At 42.5% G+C, this 22,609-nt stretch overlaps 1 protein-coding gene across 2 annotated transcripts in view; it reads left to right on the top strand.

The window, feature by feature from the left end:
- The window catches only part of Ift88 (intraflagellar transport 88), a 106,399-nt gene that overhangs the window by 30,541 nt on the left and 53,249 nt on the right, over positions 1 to 22,609 (top strand). For both annotated transcript variants that reach the window (XM_028870417.2, XM_028870416.2), the window contains exons 13-16: positions 1,281 to 1,351; positions 3,999 to 4,085; positions 18,027 to 18,126; positions 21,593 to 21,679. In XM_028870417.2, coding sequence (XP_028726250.1) covers positions 1,281 to 1,351; positions 3,999 to 4,085; positions 18,027 to 18,126; positions 21,593 to 21,679 — 345 coding nt within the window. The remainder of the gene's footprint in view (positions 1 to 1,280; positions 1,352 to 3,998; positions 4,086 to 18,026; positions 18,127 to 21,592; positions 21,680 to 22,609) is intronic.

Raw genomic sequence — 22,609 nt, 5'->3', positions numbered from 1 at the left:
TTCCTGGAGCTCACTTGGTAGCCCAGGCTGGCCTCGAACTCACAGAGATCCGCCTGGCTCTGCCTCCCGAGTGCTGGGATTAAAGGCGTGCGCCACCACCGCCCGGCATGGTAGATCTATTTTTATAGATCAAAGTGATATTTTTTTTTTAGCTTAATAGAGTTGAACTTCATTGTTTATTTTTGGAGGATCTCTTAAATCTAGCTGGTCTGGAACTCAACCAGTAGCCCAGGCTAGCCTCAAAACTCCAAATCCTCCTGTCTCAACCTCTCCAGTGCTGGGATTGCAAGCGTAGTTCACCATATCCAACAGAATTTTCATATTCATTCTCTCTCTCTCTCTCTCTCTCTCTCTCTCTCTCTCTCTCTCTCTCTCTCTCCCTCCCTCCCTCTCTCTCCCTCTCCCTCTCCCTCTCCCTCTCCCTCTCCCTCTCCCTCTCCCTGTCTCTCTTCTCTAACTCCATGTGTATGTGTGTGTGTGCATACCTGTCTGCCTCTGTCTCTTTCTGTCTTTTGGTCTGTCTGTCTGTCTTTCCCTCCCTCTTTCCTGGCAGTAGATTTTTGTTGATAGAATGTAAGGGTGTTATTGATCCTAGTAAAGAGAGAGTGTGGGCTCTGGAGCCTGATGCCGGGCCTGCCACTCATGACTCACTCCTCTCGCAGCTCAGTTCCTCTATATATAAAATGGGACAGTTATAATAACCTGCCTTACAAGATTGTGAGGGTTAAATGACCAGTGTATGTAAACTGTTGAAAGTAGATCTGGAACACAGCGCTGGATAAATATGGATTATTATACATTACTTAGTGAGAAAAATGGTGTGTGTTGTTTTCAAATAAATTGGTGTTTGTTTTGGTGGTGCTGGCAATTAAAGCCAAGCCTTCCATGCTCAGGTTGGTACCGCATCACTGTCTCAGCCCAGCCTTGTCTGCGTTCTCATCGGGAGTTACGTGGATTGCAATAGGCAGTGGATAACCATGAACACATTTGGATTTGAGTTTACAATCTAGAGTATCACGTATTTCTACAAGAATCCCTAGCTTTTGTGTATTTGGTTTTATTCTTTCTGTCTTAACCCTTTATCTGCTGCTCAGAATATATATATTAGTTCCATGGAGAGTGGTAGGCAATCATAAAAACAAAACAAAACCAAGTTCTGCTCTATGTAAGCAGAATAGATTAATTTGTGCACCATTTTATAAAACTAGTTGTTGGGTTTGGGTTAGAAATCTTAAGTTTTTAATTTTTATTTCTGACTTCTTTTCATTTTCTTTTCCTAGGATGATCCCCATACTAACTTACTGATTGAGGCTATAAAAAATGACCATCTCAGGCAGATGGAACGTGAAAGGTAACGTTGTGGCTGCAGTTTTAGAAAATGACACCTTCTTGTTGATCCTTACAGAACTTGTCAGTTGTGCCTGTTTCCCAAGCTGAGTGGTCACAGCATCCTCTCCTTAAGGATGCTTTCTCCTCCTTCGCTCGCTTGCGGTCCCCCTGCTGGCCCAGTCTTCTCATTAGGGTGTGTGTCTAATGGGGGCGGGGGTTATGCCCAGGCCCCTGCTCCACCACTGCCTGTGTCTCTAGCCCTTTCCTTGCTTTTTGTTTTGAGGCAGGCTCACTAAGTTGCCTGGCCTGCCCTGAGTTTACTCAGTCACCCAGCCTGGCTTTGAACTTGTGATCCTCTTGCCTCAAACTGGGATTAGAAGCCTACTTTACCAGGCCTGGTCTTATTCAGCAATTCTTAACCATTTCTCTGTAATTCCCTTTCCACACATTTGGTACTATATTGCAATTTAGTTACCTTTATTTCGTTTTAATTGTCTTATGTATGTTTGTCTTAACTGCCAATTAGATATCAAGCCTGAAGAAAAATTCATATTTATTTTATTATTTCCTCCCTCTAATATGGACCACAGTTGTTTTCTCTTCTTTATTTTTATTTTTCAACATGTGTATAATGAATTTTGATTATATTAACCCTTTATCATCTTCTTCTCAATAAGTCTCCCCCCACTATCATGTAATGTGTGTCTCTGTGTGTGTGTATTTATGTGTGCATGTACGTGTGTGTGTGTGTGTGTGTGTGTGTGTGTGTGTGTGTACCATTTCTACTCCTAACACCAAATATATGGGACTTTTCCACACCATGATTGTTCAGCTCTCTGGACATCAAGTAGGTGTCCAGCAGTTCACTTTTGATGCAGACCCCACAGGTTAAGGGCTCAGTCCCACAGCCTCTTCATCCCCCAGTACAATCAACAGCCATAAGCAGAGGCCTTCCTTCTGTTCTGACTGACATCCTATGAGACAGGTTTTTACCAACTCTCCTTAGACTCTGTAATTTGCCTTGTATAAATGGAATTCTATGCTGGTTTTCTTTTTTAAGATTTATCTTTATTTTATGTGGATCAGTGTTTACCTGCATGCATATGTGTATACCACATGCATGCCCAGTGCCAATGGAAGTCAGAAAAGAGTATCAGATCCCCTGGAACTAGAGTTACAGGCAGTTATGAGCTACCATGTAGGTACTGGGAATTGAACCCAAGTCCTCTGGAAGGCAACTAGTGTTCTTTAACCACTCAGCCACCTCTCTAGCACCTTGAGTCCATTTTTAAAACTGCTGCATTTATACATCCAAGAAAGATAAAGATAAATAAAATCTATCACTGTAAACTGGTGTATCCACTTTGGAATACAACGGATTTTCCAGATGTTGACAATAGGCGTTTTGTAGTACATAAATATGGTGCATATATACACATACTTACATACTTTCAAAAGTAACATACACCTGGGCATGGTGACCCAGTCCACATCTGCACATGGATCTCTGTGAGACTGAGATCAGCCTGGTCTACAGAGCAAGTTCTAGGCCAGTGGGACTACAAAGTGAAACCCTGTCTCAAAAACCAACACAGGCAATATGTTATGATTCTGTTTTAATAACACACAGTTTCTTTTTGTGGGTTGTATGCATGTGTGGTTTATGTGTCTGCATGTGCATGTGTGTGCCTGGATGTGCAAGTATAGAGGCCAGAGGTCAATGTTGCATTTCCTTCTCTATCACTGTCCACCTTTACTCACGGAACCTGGAGCTCAACCAGTGGCTGGAGTGACTGTTCAGTGAGCCCCCAGGGTCCTCATCTCTGCATCCCAGTGCTGAGATTACAGGCACATGCACCTGGCTTCATACACGGGTGCTAGGGAACCCATAAGGCATCTTCCCAATCCCATACATCATTTCTTTAATGACTGTTTACACCTCACTTATGTAATTTAGCTGCAGAGCTTTGTCTATGTTTCATTATTTCTTTACCTTGTCAGAAGGCATCATCAGGCAGGAAAAGAAAGGCCCACTGGTATCCAGGAGGCACTCACATTGCTAGTCGTGTTTGCTAGTCATGTTTGCTAGTCAGAGTTACAGACATGTTTTTCTGTACTGGGAGTGGCAGTGCTGGGACTGAACCAGACTTAGTCATGCTGGGCCAGCGCTGTAACACTTGAGCTGATCTCAAGCCCTTGTTTTGAGGGACAGGGTATTACTGTGTAATCCAGAGTAGCTTGTGACTGGCTGGCCTCAAACTCATGATCCTCCTGCCTCCACCTCCCTTGTGCTAGAATTAGATATACAGCCACTCCTAGCCTTTTTTTGTTTGGGTTTCATTTTAGTTTTTGGTTTGGGGTGTTTTTTGGTATTGTTTTTGTTTTTAGAGATGTGGTCTCTCAATATAGTCCGTGCTGTCCTGGAACGTGCTGTGTAGACCAGGCTAGTCTTGAACTCAGAGATCCACCTGCTTTTATTTGCCTCCTAGGAGGCATGCCCTGTTCACTCCTAGGCTTTAGAAACATTTCTTATGTGGCTGCCTGTCCTCTAGTAAGCTTCTGTGGTATGTTAGTTTTGATAGATAATCTTTATACTTGTATCTTGAGAACTAAATATAAATCACTTTCATGTCACATCTAACTATAACTTTTTGTTTGTGTGTATATAGGAAAGCCATGGCAGAAAAATACATCATGACAGCTGCAAAGCTCATCGCTCCTGTGATCGAAGCGTCCTTTGCTGTGGGTTATAACTGGTAAGGGAAAGTCAGGAACACTCTGTGAGTGTGCTGTGATTGAAGCATCCTTTGCTGTGGTTATAACTGGTCAGGGGAAGTCAGTAATACTCTGTGAGTGTGCTGTGATCGAAGCGTCCTTTGCTGTGGTTATAACTGGTCAGGGGAAGTCAGTAATACTCTGTGAGTGTGCTGTGATCGCCATCTGTGTTGGCATCAGAAAAGTGAACACAGGATGGTTAGGATCCATCTTACTTCCCATGCCAATTATCTTACATGTTAAGGTTAGTGCCTACCCTTGTGAAAGTTCTCATAAGGTACTTTTCTTATTGCTCATGTGGCTAAGGCCAGTGTGCTGCCACCGTTACGGTTCTTCTGTTGTAGAAATTCCAATCTGTGCTTTTTTTTACATTTTTCTCTTTTCTCCTTTTTTCTGCCTTAATTTTGGCATTAGTATTAAACTTTCTATCCTGAGTAATAGCTCTAAAGAGGCCATTGTCTCCATGTATACTCTGTTTCCTAGAAAGAAGTAAAGCATTTTAGGATAGGTAAGTCCCAGAACATTGTTACATGAGCAGGGGTTGAATTGTTTCCTGTTCTTACACCCAGCATGATGTTCTCTCTGATAGTGTCTCTGATAGGAGATCATGTAGTTTCTGCTCGGAATCTACTTTTTATTGGCTTGATGTTGTTTAAATATCTGTAAGGAGTTAAAAATTCTTTCTTGTATTGAATACAGATCTGACTTTTACAGAATTCTTATTTTGAACTTTTAAACAAACATAGCCCCTTACCAGAATCTTTAAAACCTGAAGTACACACACATGGTTTCTAAAAGGTAAAGGAAGCCTGGAGCATCCCAGGCCTGATTTTCCGATTGTTTCTCATTTCTTACTGTGAGAAAGAACAAGTAGCCTCTTATTGAAAGTCTTTCAGTGTGGTTAGCACTAGTAGTCAACTTTTTAATTTGTGCTGGAGGCTTCAGTTTGGCCCATGATGTTTTTTTGTTTTTGTGTTTTCCGGTTGCCTGCTTACCTTTCTTTCTGTCTGTCTGTCCTTCCTTTCTTCCCCCCTCTCTTCCATTCTCCTTTCCTTCCTTCCTTTAGACAGGTCTAGTGAACTCACAGCATCCTCCCTCAGCAGGGATTGCAGAGCCGCCCTGCCTGACTGACTCTGACCTGGCATCCTTTGTTCCTTTGTGGTTCAGCCTTCCTCACCCTCCCTCACTGAATCCCTCGGTCTTTGCTTTTGTTTCTGGAAGGGTTCCTGTTGTGACCTGGGGCTGAAGGCCATCTTGGGGTCTGCTTGGATTTCTTTCCCAGTTTGAACCCTTTCGTTTAACAAGCAGTAGCTTCATTTTTCTCTTGATTGTATCTTAATATCTGTCTGTGTGGGTCTCCCTGGGGTATCCTCATTCTTTCTCACTGTTTGAGGCAGGGTTCTCAAGAGCGTTGCCTCGGTTGGCCTCTGAACTCCTCTTCCCTTGGTTTCCTGAGTGGTGGGACCACAGGTGGGCCCTCATGTATCCAGCATTGACTGGTCACTTCGTCAGGTTTAAGGTCTTGCTGACTTGCCTTGCTGACTAGCTTTGCTGGTGACTAGAAGGCTATTGCTACTTGTCTGTTATCTGTAGGTGACTTGCATTTTTTCCCAAACGTTTCAGTTTTGTTTCTCTGAAATTCTATAACCATGTGTTTAAATTTGTCTTTTTATTTTTAGTTGTTTCTGTTCAACTGAGGGAGACATATAAATTCCTTGATGATTTGCTCTCTTCACATGTTGTTATGGATTTCCATCAGACTTTAGACTTCTATGTTGCTTTCCTTCTCTGATTTGGTATTTCCTAGATCTCATGTTTCTTTGATTTCTGAGACTTCCTTGGATTTCTCACCCAAACTTCATTTTTTTTGTGTGCTTTTATTTTTCCAAGAGCACCGTTTTTCTGTTGTTTTGTTATTGTTGTTGTTTTCTTTTTGTTTTTGGTTTTACCGGGGTGGGGGTGGATTATGGAGGATGAGGAGCAATCTTCAGTATTTTATATTTTGAGAAGATTATTATAGTAGTTGTCTTAGCATTTTTGCTGCTAGTTTACAAGTGACATACTGAAGATTTATCAAGCTCACAACTAGTGTGTCTGAAATTTTCCTCTAAATGAAAGTTTCAGATTTTACTTTTTTTTAATTGATTCTTTGGGAATTTTACATCATTCACCCCAACCTACTCATCTCCCAGTACCCCACCCCCATATTCACCTCTCCCTCTTGTAATACCTTCCCCAAAGGAAAGCTAAAAAATAATAATAACAAGATAAAATAATACAGATAAATAAATAAATAAATCTTTAAAATATGTATACACACATCTATATACACATAAGTATATGTGTGTATGTATATATATATCTGGGTGTGGGGTGTGTGTGTGTGTGTGTGTGTGTGTATATATATATATATATATATATATATATATATATATATATATATATATGGAGGGGCTTTATTAGAGTGACTTACAGGCTGTGGTCGAGTAGTCAGCAATGGCTGTCTCAGGTCTGAAAGGTGGGAATTCAGTAGTTGTTCAGTCTACGGGGCTGGATATCTCACAGTCCCAATCTGACGTTAGAGTCCTGAGATTTCTGCTGAGCTGCTGGTCTTCAGTATACATTGGGATCTCAAAGTTACTTCTAATACAGGCACAGCATCGCTTCAGAGATGAACTTGCCAGAGAGAGTGAGGGCAAATCAGGAAAAAGCAAAAGCTTCCTTCTCCCTGGTCCTTTAATGTGGGCTGCCACTAGAAGGTGTGGCCCAGATTTAGTGGGAGTCTTCCCATCTCAAATAATCCAGTCAAGCAAATCTCCCACAGTCGTGCCCAACAGCTTGTGTTTTAGTTCATTGTGGGCTAATCAAGTTGACAAGCAGGATAACATCACAGTGGTCTAGCCTGGAACTCACTTGTTCCTTCTACCTCAGCCTCCCAAGTGCTAGGATCACAGACATAGGGACAGTGTGTCCCACTCCCACGTGTCATCTCTAATCTTTCAAGTCACTCAAGCCAGGTGTTCCTTTCACCTTGCTTCAGAGCACGGTGAATATTCTTGTTTGAGTGTATTTGTGTTGTGAAACTATAGCCTCCCGTTTAACAAAAAGATAGGCTTGCTTAGGACATGTTCTCAGACAGCCGTGACATAGGAAATGAGCACACCGATACTGGAGTCTATCCAGAGATTCACCTCAGTCCATGTGTGGTGCAGACTGACCTAACAGGAGGGATCGAGACAGAGCACTTAGTCAGCACGTCCTGCCATGTGAGCTCCAGATTCACCCTCATGGAGTTTTTAGTCTTGACTTAACATTTTTAAATATGAATGTTAGTTTGTTTTAATCAAAGAGCATAGTCTCCTACTATTTTTCTTTCTTACATTTTTTAATTATTTTATTTTATATGTATGGTGTTTTGCCTGCGTGTATGTCTGTGCACTATGTGTGTGCCTGGTGCTCTCAGAGGCAGAAGAGGACATCAGATCCCCTAAATCTGGAGTTACATAACTGAGCCACCATGTAGTTGTTGGGAATCAAACCCAGGTTCTCTTAAGAGGTTAAGAAGTGCTATTAACCAGAGCCATCAGTCCCTTACTGTAGTTCTTATCATGAAGGAACTTTCAAGGTTTCATTTGCAACCTAAAATGTGTCTTATTTTCCTATTTGTAATCTAGATAGGCACCCATTCCTTTATATGAGACCTTCTGATTAAAAAAAAAAAAAAAATGCTCCAGGCAGCGGTGGCACACACCTTTAATCCCAGCACTCGGGAGGCAGAGACAGGCGGATCTCTGGGAGTTTGAGGCCAGCCTGGTCTACAGAGCAAGTTCAAGGACAGGCACCAAAACTACACAAAGAAACCTTGTTTCGAAAAACAAAACAAAACAAAAATGCTGGAAGGTGGTGGCTCAGTCCTTTAATCCCAGCACTCAGGAGGCAGAGACAGGTGAATCTCTTAGTTCAAGGCCAGCCTGGTCTACAGAGCAAGTTCCAGGATAGCCAGGGCTACACAGAGAAATCCTGTCTCGAAAAACCAAAAATTCTGCTTATAATCCCAGAATATGGGAGGTGGAGATCAGGAATTCAAGGCCATCCTTAACTATATAACAAGTTTGTGGCCAGTCTGGGCTACATGAGACCCTATCTCAAAAGCCAAAAGCTTCCCCCACCTTTTTTTTTTTTTTTTTTTTTGCTAGTTCTCAGATAACAAGAAAGTCAAGTGTAAATTTGATTTTAGTAGCTTGAAAAAAAAGTATATATTCATAAAATTACCTTATATAATCTTTAAAAAATTATAATTTGTAGGAGCAAAGGAAGACCTAGAGGAATGTACAGTTCACCTGGGCACATACTGAGGACTCTAAGGCCTTGGACCTAGGGGACTGTTGACATATTGTCCTGTTGGTAACAACCTCTATGGGCCAGGCTAAAGGGGGGTGGCAAAGCTTTCCTGAGGAGTCAGAGTGATTGGTCAGCATGTGCAAAGACAAGCAACTGCAATTTTCTTCTCCAATGCTTACTGCCTGAGACTGATCACCCACAGACTTCCTACCAAGACTAGCCAACCCCATTTGCTCTACTGTACCTCATAAATGTGTCTTTCCTGTCCTCACCACCTCTAGTCAGGGTTCCAGGACTCAAACCTTGCAGGATTTGGCAGTGATTGACATATACATATACATACATACATATATATGTGTGTGTGTGTGTGTTTATAGGTGAATATTTTATATCCATGTTATAATATATACATATAAGATATATTTGTCCATATAGCTTTTATATGTACATAAATATACTTGCAGATAGAGAGAACTTAGTGGACAATACTCTTTGGAAACAACTTTAGAGTTTATGATTGATATTAAAGACTTTCTCAGGCCTCTGTCTCTGAACCTGCCATTTGCCCACCATCTTGGGATCTGTTGCCATATTCCGTCTGAATTCAGGAAGTCCGGGAGGCTCTGAGCATCCTCTGTCACCCTGTGATATGCTGTTGTGAAGAGAACCATAGGGAGGACACTGGGTGTCCAGAAGGCGGAGATGGAGCTAGTTAGTCTTTGAGGACCCTCTGAGGGGTGTGATGCAGGATGACCACACAGCCTGGTGTCCTTGGGGCACTGCATAGCCAAACCTGAGTTGTTCTCCAAGTTGGAGTGTGAATATGGACCATGAAATGTATCAGAAGTCTTAGTCCACAACCTTCTAGAAAATACCTGGGTCCAGGAGGTGAGTGAGATGTGTAAAGCATAAGAGAATTAAAGAAAGAATTTGGGGAAAATTGTCTCCTACTTTGGGAAGATGATTTGCACAAGAAAACCTATGGAGATTCTCCTGCTGTGTCTCAGTGGCCAGATTTGAGCACATGCATTGGAACCCTTTTCCTAACCTGTATTCCTGCTCAGAACAGTAGACCATATCTGCATCCTTAGAGTGGCTAGAGGCCGAAAAGGTTCCTACTTCACATGTGGAAGAGGAGAGGTGGGGTATCCGATGACGACATTATTTGTACACTTAATGTAATAAAGAAATGGAGTGAGAGACAGAGGGCAAGTGGGAATTACCACGGGGGCTGAGGGGTGGGTGAGAGTGAAGTAAGGCTGCACACAGGCGGGACTCGGAGTCATGTGTATGCGGGGAAACATTGCACGTGACCGTCATTGTTGGACTTCTGCCTTTTGCTCCTTTCCTGCACTTCACTAACTGCTGTGATTAAGCCAGTCTTTTCAAGACATGACAGCTGTTCAGTGTTTGGAGAACTTTGAAGACTTGGAATTAAATAAAACATTTAAATTAAGCTATTTGATATCTGTTCTGTTTATATATCATTTTAAACTGACATTCCTAAGAAAGATGCCAATCAAGTCTTCCATTTAATTTAGTTTCTTGGGCAGTTCTGTGTTTGTATGTTTAAAATTATCCAGTTAAAGGGAAGCAGTTTTGAGGTCCAAAGACTACTTTCTGTTCATTCAAACCAGCTTTCTGAAGCTCATTTCCACTTAAAAGGATTTTCAATGGTAGCCGTGGGGTTGTATTTTAAGTGGTTACTAGTTTTGCTGTGAAACATTTTAGCCCATTGAAATCTGAACTATGCAGATGTGGAACTGAGCAAGGGGGATCCCTGTAAGCTCTCCTGCTGGCAGGGAAGTGATGCATGTGAAGTAAACTTGGTTTAGGTCAACTTGGTCAGGCTAGATCAAACTTCGGGAATCTGACGCCAGGAGATTCATTGTAGGCCTATTTAAACACAGTACAATTTGGAAAAGAGTTCCCAGGCTACAATCATTGCAGTTCCAGGTGCACAATGAAGACTCCCTTACTAACAACATTCCATACTGTATTGTGTGATAATCCTACAGAGACACACCGTCATTACCCCAGGCCTGGGGTTCAGGCTTCCCTTTGTGCTATGAAACATGAGGCGTGTGTCTTTGATGTATCACCAGAGTATCCCCTGCTCATTCCTCCATCAACTCACAACCTTGGAAAATACCTGGAACTGTATTTTGCTTCCACAATTTTTTCTTTTCTTTACTGTCATGGTGTTGAATTCATATATTATGTAGCTTTCTCATGTTAGCTCTGACATGTAGTAGCATGTCTGTAAGTTTATTTTTGAGGTTTGCTACATTTTAATTCTTAGTAATGTTTCATTTTACAAGTATTTACTCGTTGACCATCCAAGGGCACCTTGGTTGCTTCTAAATTTTGGCAGCTGTGAATAACACTGTTAAAAACATCCATGGGTAGGTTTCTGTTTGAACTTAAGTTTTCAACTCTTGAGTACACACCGAGGAATGTAGCAAGCAGCCAGGTCATTTTGTCAGGCCCTGCCCACTGTCTCCCAGAGCACCTGCACCACTCTGAATCCCCCGAGCAGTGTTGCTCTATGTCCTTGCCAGAGTTTGGTGGTGGTGTCTTGAGTGTTGTCTTTTCTAGTCGATGTGGAGTAGTATCTCATAGGCACTGTAATGTGTAATTTCCTAGTGAAATCAAGCATCTTTTCTAAGGCTTTCTTATTTGCCAAGTGGTCATTTTATATGATCAGTTCTTTGCTAAATTTCACTTTTATAATTATTTGTTGGCTGTACTGGGGATAGAGCCCAGTACATTATACAGGTTAAATGAACCATCACCAGCCCTTGGATTTTTTCATTTTTTTTTTTACTTAGAGTCCCCGTGTGATTCAGGCTGGTCTTGAACCCACTGTGTAGCCCAGGCTACCCTGGAACTTTGAGTCCTCCTGCCTCCTTCTGCATCCTAGGATTGCAGGAGCACACCATCCTGCTCAGGCCAGTTTTATGGTTTTTGTTTATTATTGTTTGGTTTCAGGAGTCCTTTACATATTTTTTGTTTTAGTCCTGTATCAAGCAAGTGCTTCACAACTATCTTTTCCCACTCTGTAGATTTTCTTCTCACTCTTTTGACCTGGGAGGGGATGTGCTTAGAATGCCACTGCAGTCAGCAGATGAGGAGAGGGAGAGCAACACCCTTGTATTGTGAGCATTCCAACCCATGAACATGATACATGCCTCCATTTATTTAAATTTCTTTCAGTAACACATTTTAGTTTTAAGTTTAGTAAATCATTTGTTACATTTGTCCCATTTGGCATTATTTTTGTTGTAAATATCTCAGTTTTTAAATTGAATTTTTTACTTGTTTTGCTGATACATAGTCATACAATTTTTAATGTATTTTTCTTTTACCCATTGACCTTAACAAATTATCTTTCCTTTTTTTTTTTTTTTTTTGTTTGTTTGTTTGTTTTTCAAGATAGGGTTTCTCCATGTAGTTTTGGTGCCTGTCCTGGATCTTGCTCTGTAGACCAGGCTGGACTCAAACTCACAGAGATCCGCCTGGCTCTGCCTCCCGAGTGCTGGGATTAAAGGTGTTCACCACCACTGCCCGGCTCTTTTTCACTGTTTTTAAGAAGTATGTGTATGTATATGTGTGTATGTGCACATGCTGGTGCTGGTGCCCATGGAGTCCAGAATTCCCTGGAGCTAGAGTTAAGGGCTATGAGCTGCCCAATATGTGTGCTGGGAATAGAACTCAGGTCCTCTGAAAAAGTAGTATATTCTCTTAACCTCTGAGCTATCTGTCCAGCCCCCAACAATTAGTTTATTAACTTGAGTAGCTATCTCTAAATGCTCTTTGAATATCTACACTTATGCCATCTATAGGTAATCATTTTTCTTGTTGACCTTTATGCTTTGCTTGTGGGGTGTGTGTGTGTATGTGTGTGTGTGTGTGTGTGTGTGTGTGTGTGTGTGTGTGTGTGTGTGTGTGAGTGTGTGTGTGTATGCGTTTGTGTGTACTGAGGGAGTCAGGAGACAGCCTTGGGTGTTGGACCTCACCCTCTGAACCCGTTTGAGACAGGGTCTCTCTTGTTTTCCTCCCCGCTGTTTGTCGGGTTAGCTGGTCCTCTCTTGTGTCTTCCTCCGATGCTCTCAGAGCAGTGCTGGAGTCGCAGATGCTCGCACTGCCCATCTGGCGTCTAGGGATTTGAACTCAAGTTTTGGTGGCAAGCACTTTCCCCTCTGAGCCGTCATCTCCCTGGTCTGTTTGTTGGTTTTTGAGACAGAGTTTTCCTGTGTATCCTAGGCTGGCCTCAAACTTAGAGTCCTCCTGCCTCTGCCGCCTCGCCCGGCAGAGCTCCTTTGTCCTAGAAGGGCACCCATCCATTTCAGTGGTGAGGAGAAGTGGTGATGTAGATGGTTTTGTCTTGTTTCTGATCTCAGAGGGTAAAGCTTTCAACAGTGTGCCATCCTCGTAGGTGGGGGCATTTTACCTCGTTGTCGTTTTCAGATAATCACTAATGGCTTGTATTGTTCAGCATATTTTTTATGAGCCTCTCAGACATTGTATGTCTTCTTTAGAGACCTGTCTCTTCAAGTCTTGCTATTTTAGAATCGTGTTGTCATGTTGTTGTTGAGTTTTAGGAATTCTCTGGATCTAGATAGTAATACCAGCTGTGATTCACAAATAGTTTCTCACATCTTGTGGATTGCTTTTTTGTACAAGCTCTAATTTATCTGTTTTTTCTTTTATCGGCTGTGCTTCTGGTGGCATATCCAAGATATAATTGCCAGCCAAATGTCTTGATTGTTTTTCATATTTATTTGAGGGGAGGGGCATGAGCATGCCACAGTGTGCACGTGGGCATCAGACTTGTGGGAGTCAGTTTTCTCTTTCCACCACATGGATTCCCGGGATAGAACTCAGGTTGGGAGGCTTGGCAGCACATGCCTTAACCTGCAGAGCCTGCTCACCAGCCCTGTCTTAAGACTTTTGCCTTATGTTTCTTTCCAAGAGTTATGTGGTTTTAGGTCTTACAGTTAGGTCACTTTTAAGTTAACTTTTGTAACTGAATAAAGTCAAGGTTGAACCCAGCTTCATTCTTTTGCATGTAAAATGCTAGTGTTCCTGACACTGTTTGTTGAGAAACTGCCGGTTTTGACACCCTCACCTACACCATTTGACTGTATGTATATGTATCCCAAACAACCTGACCCCAGTACAAGAGAACTGGGTCCAGTATGCTGTAAGACCAGGACAGATCTTCGAGGATTGCACAGAGTACCCTTTCTGGGGATGATGTACTTCCTGAGAGAAGCATGGTCTGAGGTGGTTGCAAAATCGCATGATTTGAGTGAGAAATTTGGAATTTATAAAGTGGTCAAGACAAAAGTACCTTCTTTGAAGCCGGGTTGTAACTGGTTTCAGTTAAGCAGATAGTAAAGAATGAGGTCAGTTCCTGGTGCTAGGGTCTGCTTTTAAAGTTCCATACATATATCACACTAATGGAATTGCTTGTCACATGCTGGAAAACCACACGGGGAAAAGCATGATGCTCATTTAGGGGTACAATACAAGTTGTTCACCTGGCAGCTTCGTTGGTAATAGTGATCAACAAAACCATGACTGATTGTCTCTAACCTCTTACACTTTGTGTTATTTCTGTCAGGTGTTTTCATTCTGAAAAAGTTTTACTCTAACAAGGAATTGCTATAAATTATTTTCCAGGAAGAGTTTAATCAGTCTTCCTTGTCATTTATGATTTAGTATCATACTCAGAAAGCCAACAGCCACAACAAAAATAAATACTTGTTTATTGAGGCTAGTGACAAGTCAAAATTTTTTCAGTTTCTTTCATTCAAGAAGTTTATAGTTGAACTAAGTTGACAAATAATTATATCAACAATAACAAAGAAATCTAAGTGATTATTGCCCTGACATGAAGTAACACTTTCTAGGGCACTCTGCTCGAACTTAATAGGAGTGCCTAATTTATAAACTGGGGCCACAGAAATCTTGTATTGATATCTGGGTTGAGAACTGAAGAATTAGTACAGATAGACGTGGAAGGAAGGAGAACATTCTAAGGAGAAGGAAGAGTAGTCTCAGTGTTCCAGATGCCTGCAGCCCTTCACACATATATTGCTTAAAATACCTAGATCTTAAAGTGGAAGACCCCAGACTCCTCCAGTTTGCTGAGGACCCTTTTGATCTCACCCATTGTGTGTGGGTGTGGGTGTCATGGTGGGCATAGAGAAGTCGGAAGACCACTTTGTGAAGTCTGTTCCTCTTCATTTAGTTTGGGTCTCGAAGTCAGACCCAAGCTGTCAGGCTCGGGCAGCAAGAGCTTTAACCACTGAGCCATCTCACTGAGCCATCGTCACATTCTTTATCTGTGTCCTTCAGACTGTTATTTGTGATGAACTGGTCCAGTTCTGTGTGCTGTGACAGCAAGTAGTGGGGGCTGAGGAGCTTGAGAGAGCCTCCTCCCTCTGCTGCATTCAGGGTGCAATGTGAACCTGGACACACCTCACAACAGGGTCTGAAATGTCCGGCAGCTTTGTGCTCATTAAGTTGGTCACAGGATTGAGTTAAATGTAAGACAGCTAGTTTTTGTGCTAAGAGAAACAGAAACTTTCTTTGTGTAGAAGCCTCTAGACAGTCTGTGTTGGACATGTGAGTAGAAAAGTTTTCAGTTCAGCATTTCTGCCTCTTACTGTCCCTTATATCTGTCAAATCCCAAAAACTTTTTCTAAAACTCAGTGTTGTATTGTAGACTCACTTGTTCAGCTGCCAGCTCAGCCTGTCTTCTCAATGTTCTGTATAGTTCAGACTTTGTAGTCCCAAGCATATCTTCTCTTTTAACCTGTGATGTTAACGTGTATTTACATGTCCCATCCTGAATTGTCCGTCTGAGGCAATGATACCACTAATTAACCAACTGTCTAAGCCAGAAATCTAAACTTAGCTCCATGGCCTTTATCTCAGCAGCCACACATCAATTCTGCCTCCTTTTCTCTCAGAATGACCTGTATGCTCTTCTGTGTGCTGTCTAGGTTCAAACCTCTGTGTTCAGAACGCATTCATCCTGTCTACCTATCATCTGACGGTTAGAGTAATTTTTCTGAGTGTAGAACTTGCACCGACATTCAATTTCTTACTGTCCTCAATCCCTGTCTGGAACTTTGAGAGTACAGTGAGCATCCTTGTCTCGCTCTCCAGAGGCTCTGAAGGATGTGGCTTCCACCCGCTTCTCAGGCCATCTCTCTTTCCACTTCCTGAGTGCTTTCTGCCCCATGTAGCAATTGAGTCTCTTGAGTAGGTCCGACTTGCTGGTCCTCTCCATCTTTAGACGTGTTGTTTACCCGCCCTAGGATACCTTTTCTTTTCTCAAGTCATTCATGCTTGTTTGTCCTCCAAACTGAGCTGCAGTGTCTGTGGAATTCCTTTGTACAGAGCTTGCTTTACTGTTCTTTCCTCACAGGGGAGGGACAGTATTGTGTCACTCTTGCAGCCCCTGTACCAAAAATAATGTCTGACGTGTAGTAGACGTTTAATAAATATTTGCTGTGTATACCTGGGTTTCCAGATTATTCTTTTGGAACTCAAATTTCGTGAGCCTTGTCTCCAGATGGGGTAGAGTGCAGAAAGGGCCTCCAGTCCTCTGTCCCTGTTTCAGGCAGACAGACACTTTTATATATGAGGCTTTTCAGGAAAAGGTTCTATGAAAGAAAGGGATTCCTTGTTTTGAATTATGGTCTAGGCCACTGAACCATACCCTTAATGACAAATATTATTTTGCTTTATTTTTTTTCCCATCACAGGCAATTTATTTTGTTCTATTCATTCACAGTTAATACAGAAAATACTTGGAAACATTTCCATATAATGTTTGACACAGAAATCATCAAATAGAAGTATACAATGTTGACAGGAGGCAGTACATTTATAATTTATAACCCCAAATGTATTTATAAAATAGAAATGGAAAGATCTACAAATGAAATTATGAAGGTTCACCAAAGTCATTTAATCTGTTAGTTTCTCATTCATTTTTATGTCTTAATAATATTCTATTGTATGAATAAGCCACATTTTATTTCTCTCCAGTATTTGATAGCTATTTGAGTTGTTTTAACTTTTTTACTATTAGCAACACACTGCTGTAAACCTTCATGTACATGTTTCATAGGTGCACATTTTCAGTAGTTTGAGGATATATTCCTAAGGGTAGAATTGTTGAGTAACAGAGTAACAATGTTTTGCATTTTGACCAACCACCAAACTGTTTTGCCAAAGTGGCACACCATTTTACTTTCTCACCAAATCCTTGTTTTTAAGGCTCTGATTTTTGTACAAAAGCATTCAATCATTCTGTCAGACCAAACCAGGAAAAGTAAGCTATAGTTCAGAGCTGTTCTATTCCATTTACTATGCAAAGCCATTCTTGGCGTTTTATTTTGCTTTATATTTGGTTTTTCAAGACAGGGTTTCTCTATATAGTTTTGGTGCCTATCCTGGAACTCACTCTGTAGACCAGGCTGGCCTCGAACTCACAGAGATCTGCTTGGCTCTGCCTCTTGAGTGCTGGGATTAAAGGCGTGCACCACCGTGCCTGGCTCTTTTGCTTTAGTCACTGAAGCAGGTGTAATGAAACAATCTGTTTCCTGTGTTGTTTTTCTTCTTTTTGGGTTTTTGTTTGTTTGTTTGTTTTGTTTTGTTTTTCAAAACAGGGTTTCTCTGTATAATAGCATTTGCTATCCTGGAACTTACTTTGTAGGCCAAGCTGGGCTTGAACTCACAGAAATCCGCCTGCCTCTGCCTCCCTAGTACTAGGATTAAAGGTGTATGCCACCACTGCCTGGCTAATTGTTTTTATTTAATTTTTTTTTTTGAGACTGGGTTTCTCTGTGTGGCCCTGACTGTCCTGAATCTCGCTCTGTAGACCAGGCTGCTCTCGAACTCATAGAAATCTACCTGCCTCTGTCTCCTGAGTACTGGGATTAAAAGTGCCCAGCTAATTCTTTTTTAAAATTGACAAGTGTTTTTGTTTGAATAAACATGGCCCTCATAGGCTCATACATTTGAATGCTTAGTCACCATGGAGTGGCACTATTAGAAAGAATAGGAAAAATGTGGCCTTATTGGAGGAAGTGTGTCACTGGGGTTGGGCTTTGAGGTTTCAAATGCCCATGCCAGGCCCTGGCTCTCTCTCTGCCTGCAGAACAGGATGTAACTCTCACCTACTTCTCCAGCACCACACCTGCCATGCCTGCTGCCAACCAGCCCACCATGATGATAATGGACCAAGTCTCTGAAGCTGTAAGCCAGGCCCCAGTTAAATGCTTTCTCTTGTAAAAGTTGCCAAGGTCATGGTGGAAAATGATGGAGGATGGCAGCTGACCTTGACCTCCGGTCTACATATGTTCATGCACACACATGTACATGTGTGCACCCAACAGATGGGTGCATACACTGCGCGCGCGCATGCGCGCGCGCGCGCACACACACACACACACACACACACACACACACACACACACTTGGAGAGAGAGGAGCGGGGTCAAAAACATGGATAGTGAAATGAAAGCAAGTTCCCCTTTGTCTCACCTTTCTCATAGGTGTGTGGAAGTGGTGAAGGCTTCTCAGTACGTGGAGCTGGCCAACGACCTGGAGATTAACAAAGCAATTACATACTTGAGACAAAAGGACTTTAACCAAGTAAGTGCAGCGGCATTTCTCAGGTCCGTTGGTCCAGGCAGTGAATACAGGGAAACTCCTTCTAGAATGTTATTGAAGTGCCCTACCCCTGAGCTCTACCCCCACCCATAAACTCTGACAAGTTTTTAATATGTTGGTTCTGTTTCTTAAAATGTAAATACTTTCCATATAGAGCATATTCTTAAATTACCAAACCTTGTGCTGGTCGAGGCCTTGAAATCCCCAGACTGCTCTGCAGAGAGCTAAGGCATGTAGAAGCTGGTGTGTGCAGGGAGCCCAAATAGCATCTGATGGTCTTGTCTTGTCCTCTCTGAGCAGCTCCCTTAGAGGCTGTTTCGAGTGTTTTTCTGTGATAGACACTGGCTTGGAACCCTGGCTTCCCTCACTGGCAGGCTGCTATCTTGTTGTCTAGGGGTGGGGTGGCGTATTTTGTTCCTTTCGGTGCTTGCTCAAGTAGAGCAGAGCTGAGACAGAAGCAGAGGATTGCAGAGTTTTAAGAAGAAGAAGAAGAGGGGATACCAAAAGAGAGCAGGCAGAATGGCCATGGTTTCCTAGTTCATAAGCTGATGATGGGTGTCCTATGTACCTGCAACTCAAAACTTCATTCGACCCAGACAGCAAGGCTCAGGGGAAGCCACAACGTCTTTTCCACACTGTCCAAGCCTGTGCTTTCTCTTTTCTTCCTGACTGAAGGACCCTCCTCTTGTCTGGAAGACAGGAGAAAGGAGTAACTGCAGAGACTGGGGAGAACACCCTTCCCTCAGAGCATGAGAACAGAGTGAAGCAATCCTGTGTTCATGTAGTAGTTAAATGGTTGATAGGCTGCAGTACCAGGAGGTGGCTAATTGTGTGGATCCATTCGCCATCCTTAAGTCTCTTAGTGTTTACAAAGCACTGAAGACTTCCAGAGAGTCCTCACATCTGTCCTGTCACTTTATCGTCACACCAGGGGGCTGGAGAGACAGCTCAGAGGGTAAGAGCACATACTTCTGCAGAAGTTCTGAGTTCGGTTCCCAGCACCCACATCTGGAGGCTCACAGCTGCCCGTAAATCCAGCTCCTGGGGACCTGACTCTCCTCTGGACTCCTAGGCCACCTGCACTCAGATGTGTATAACCACACAAGAGCACACATACACATAAATAGAAAAATAATCAAAATAAGTCTTTTTTTTAATGCCACTGTCAGCCTCAGTGGCTCATGCCTATAATCCCAGCACTGGGGAGGTGGAGACAGGAGGATCAGAAGTTCAAGGTCATCCTCAGCTATTGGTAAATCTGAGGTCAACTGAGTGCCATGAGACCCTGTATCAAACAAACAACCTCTGCAACCCCCGTTGCAGTAGAATCATACGATGTGACACAAACTGGTCTATGTTACCTTGCTGAAGTGACCTTGGGACCTGAATAATAATTTATGAATATGAAGTGTACTGTTATAGATGACACAGTGGAGAAATTTTTATTTATCTCTTTCATCTTGGCATTTTAAGTTTTGTTTTTTTTTAAGAACAGGTTAATAGTGCATTCCCATAGTTCATGTTTTAGAATTGTCCATCCAAAATTAAGCACTCTTGGTGCTGGAGAGCTGGCTCAGCAGTTAAGAGACTGGCTGTTCTCCAAAGGACCTGGGATTGGTTCCCAGCATCCATGTGGCAGCTTACAACCATCTGTAACTCCAGCTCCATGGGATTTAATGCCCTCTTCTGAACTCCACAGCACCAGGTACATAAGTGGTGAAGACATACATGCAGGCAAACACTAATACACATTAAAAAATAAAATTAAAATAAAAATAAAAAACACTCTTAACTGCTTCGGTTAAAATTAGCCCAGATCTTGTTATCTCCTGTTTTTTTCCTGTTTGTTTGCTTGCTTGCTTGCTTGCTTGTTTTTTGTTGTTTTTTGGTTTGGTTTGAGGGAGGAGGGTTGTTTGTTTGGTGTGTGTGTGTGTGTGTGTGTGTGTGTGTGGTTGCTTTGTTTTTGAGACAGAGTTTTGCTGTGAAGCCCACTCTGGCCTCGAACTCACTGTGGATTCTCCTTCCTCAGTTTGAAAAGGCAAGATGTGGTGTTAGGATGTTTCTTTTCTAGTGTTAGACTATCCTAGAAATGACCAACAGTTTTTTAAGGTCATTGAAACCCCTTTGAAAGGGTACTAGCATACTTACTGGGAACCAACATTGTGAGATTTAGTGTGTTTGTTTGTTTTGTGATGTGAGACATCAAACCAAGACCTTTATACATTCTAGATAGGCACTGTACCTCTGGGTGACACCGGTAGCCTTGGAATCCAGTATTTTAAAGACTCTCATCTAACCAAACTGATCATCGTGCTTGCTGGTACGACCTTGGACTCCAGCCTTGTGTGGTACATTCCTCTGGTTAGTTGTAGTCAGTTGAGCGGATGGTGGCATTAAAAGCAGGCAGGAGTTTTGCTTGGACACAAGTGATGCCATAAAGTAGAGACACCAAGATGTCAATCATAAATGTATTTTTTTTAAAAATGAAGAAAATAAACCCCACTATCCCTTTTCACCTATTCCTTCTCATATCAAAATGATTTCTAGGTTGGATAACCATGTACTGTTCATGTAGGGTGTCTAACTGTTCTATATCCTGTTTAGATAGCATTATATCAGACTTGGCAGGTGGCTAAACATGTACTTCCATATCTCAGGACTTGAAGATGGGGTTATATTTGCCTACTTTAGATAATATTTTGGTAACATTCCCAGAATTGTTTTCTATTATTGATTTCGAAGTGTTTGGCCATCCACTTTCCTCCTCCTCTGAGCATCCCAGTTACATTTATAAAAGCCCTTTTCCTGGGCTCGCCTCTGTCTTGTGTCCTCTGTAAAGAACATTTTTCTTAAAATATATTCATCCTTTTTCTGTACTTTATTCAGAACCTTTTGTGAGATCTTGGTCTTCAAGTTCTGGTTACCTCAGTAGCTCTCCAGTGCCTTCCAAGTTGTTATAGTGTTTATATAACTTTTTGGGTTGTTCTCTGTTGGAAAATGGCCCATAGATTAGTCTGAAATAGCTGTAACCAGAAGCCCTAGAACATTCTGTCAAGAAGAAGTTGGACTGAGTTAGGGAAAAGTTTTGAGGTCCTCATCCCAGCATAATGGAGGGTGAAGAGGATGCTTCTCTGACTCACGAGGCTCGGTATTCACAGTGACCCTTGCTGGGGCTTCAGTCCTTCTTCAGCTCTGTCCAATCAACTTTTAAATCCCTCTATATGCTCCTAAATTCAGTTGTTATTTCTTGTTGTCGGGCTTGTCTTTCTTTTTCTGTTTGATTAATTATTTTCTTGAATGAAATTCTCATCCTGCCAACTGTCGTCTAGAACTTACGGCTGCTCCATCCTATACCCTCTGTCTCCCGCTCCACACAGCCCCTTCCCCACCCACACCTTTGGATACCGCTGTACAGCAGTGGTAGTCATTTCAGACATTCTGTTTCTAGGCTGTAGACACCTTGAAAATGTTTGAAAAGAAGGACAGTAGAGTGAAAAGTGCAGCTGCAACCAACCTCTCCTTCCTGTATTACCTGGTAGGTTTTGCTTTTTTACACTGAGCTGTTTATGGGATAGTTTTGCATTACCAAATTTCTGCCTAAGCACGCAGCTGAGGAAAGGCCTCCAGAGAAGACTGGTGCATGGTGTAAGTGGAATGCGGTACGCTGAGGACCGACTGACCAGTGCTGCCAGGGGCTGAGTCTGCAGCCGTGAGTAAGAAGCCTGGCTCTAAGAGGTGAGGGGGAAACAGAGAATTCTGGACCGACAGCTGCAAGACCATGCTGAGCCAGCCCTTTCAAGCCATCGTGTTAGTGATGGAGAAAGTGGCATCTCAGGTGAAATGACTTAGGACGGGGTTGCAGAGTACCATCTGTAACAAGCATTCATTGAGTGCCTACTAGGTGCCAATCACTGGGACTCCTGGAAGTAGGTGGGCGCCACTTATGCCAGTTGCCTTCCAACTACAAACTTGATTTGCCCTTTGCTCAGCCGCAGAGAGCGGCTCCCTCCCACCTCTGCAGGTTCCACTGAGTTCCCTCCTCTGCAGTCCGCCACAGCAGCCTCACAGCTCTCCTAAGTTCTGTTTGTTGTCCACAAGACAGCTCTTCACAGCTGCTCTCCACTTCTTGGGACCAACTTTTATATAAGCTGTAGTTCAGAGTCCACACAAAGACTCACACATAGATGCTCACAGCAGCATTATTCATAGCAACCAAAAGGTGAATGAAAGCAGCATGAATATGTGTCAGTGACACAGGGATAAGCCTGTGTGGTGTCCATACGTGGACGTCAGTCAGCCATTGGAAGCACAGACTACGGATACATGGTACAGAGACCTTACAAACCACCAAGTACAGGAAGCCAGACACAATGGTCCCGCTTAATATTCAGTGTCCAGGATAGGAAGGGAAATAGAAAGTAGAATACAGGTTTCCAGAGACCAAGAGAAGAGGAAGTAGAGCGTG

Source organism: Peromyscus leucopus, chromosome 9 (genome assembly GCF_004664715.2).
Source record: "Peromyscus leucopus breed LL Stock chromosome 9, UCI_PerLeu_2.1, whole genome shotgun sequence".
NCBI classification, from domain to species: domain Eukaryota; kingdom Metazoa; phylum Chordata; class Mammalia; order Rodentia; family Cricetidae; genus Peromyscus; species Peromyscus leucopus.
This window is presented reverse-complemented; position numbering and strand designations above follow the sequence as displayed.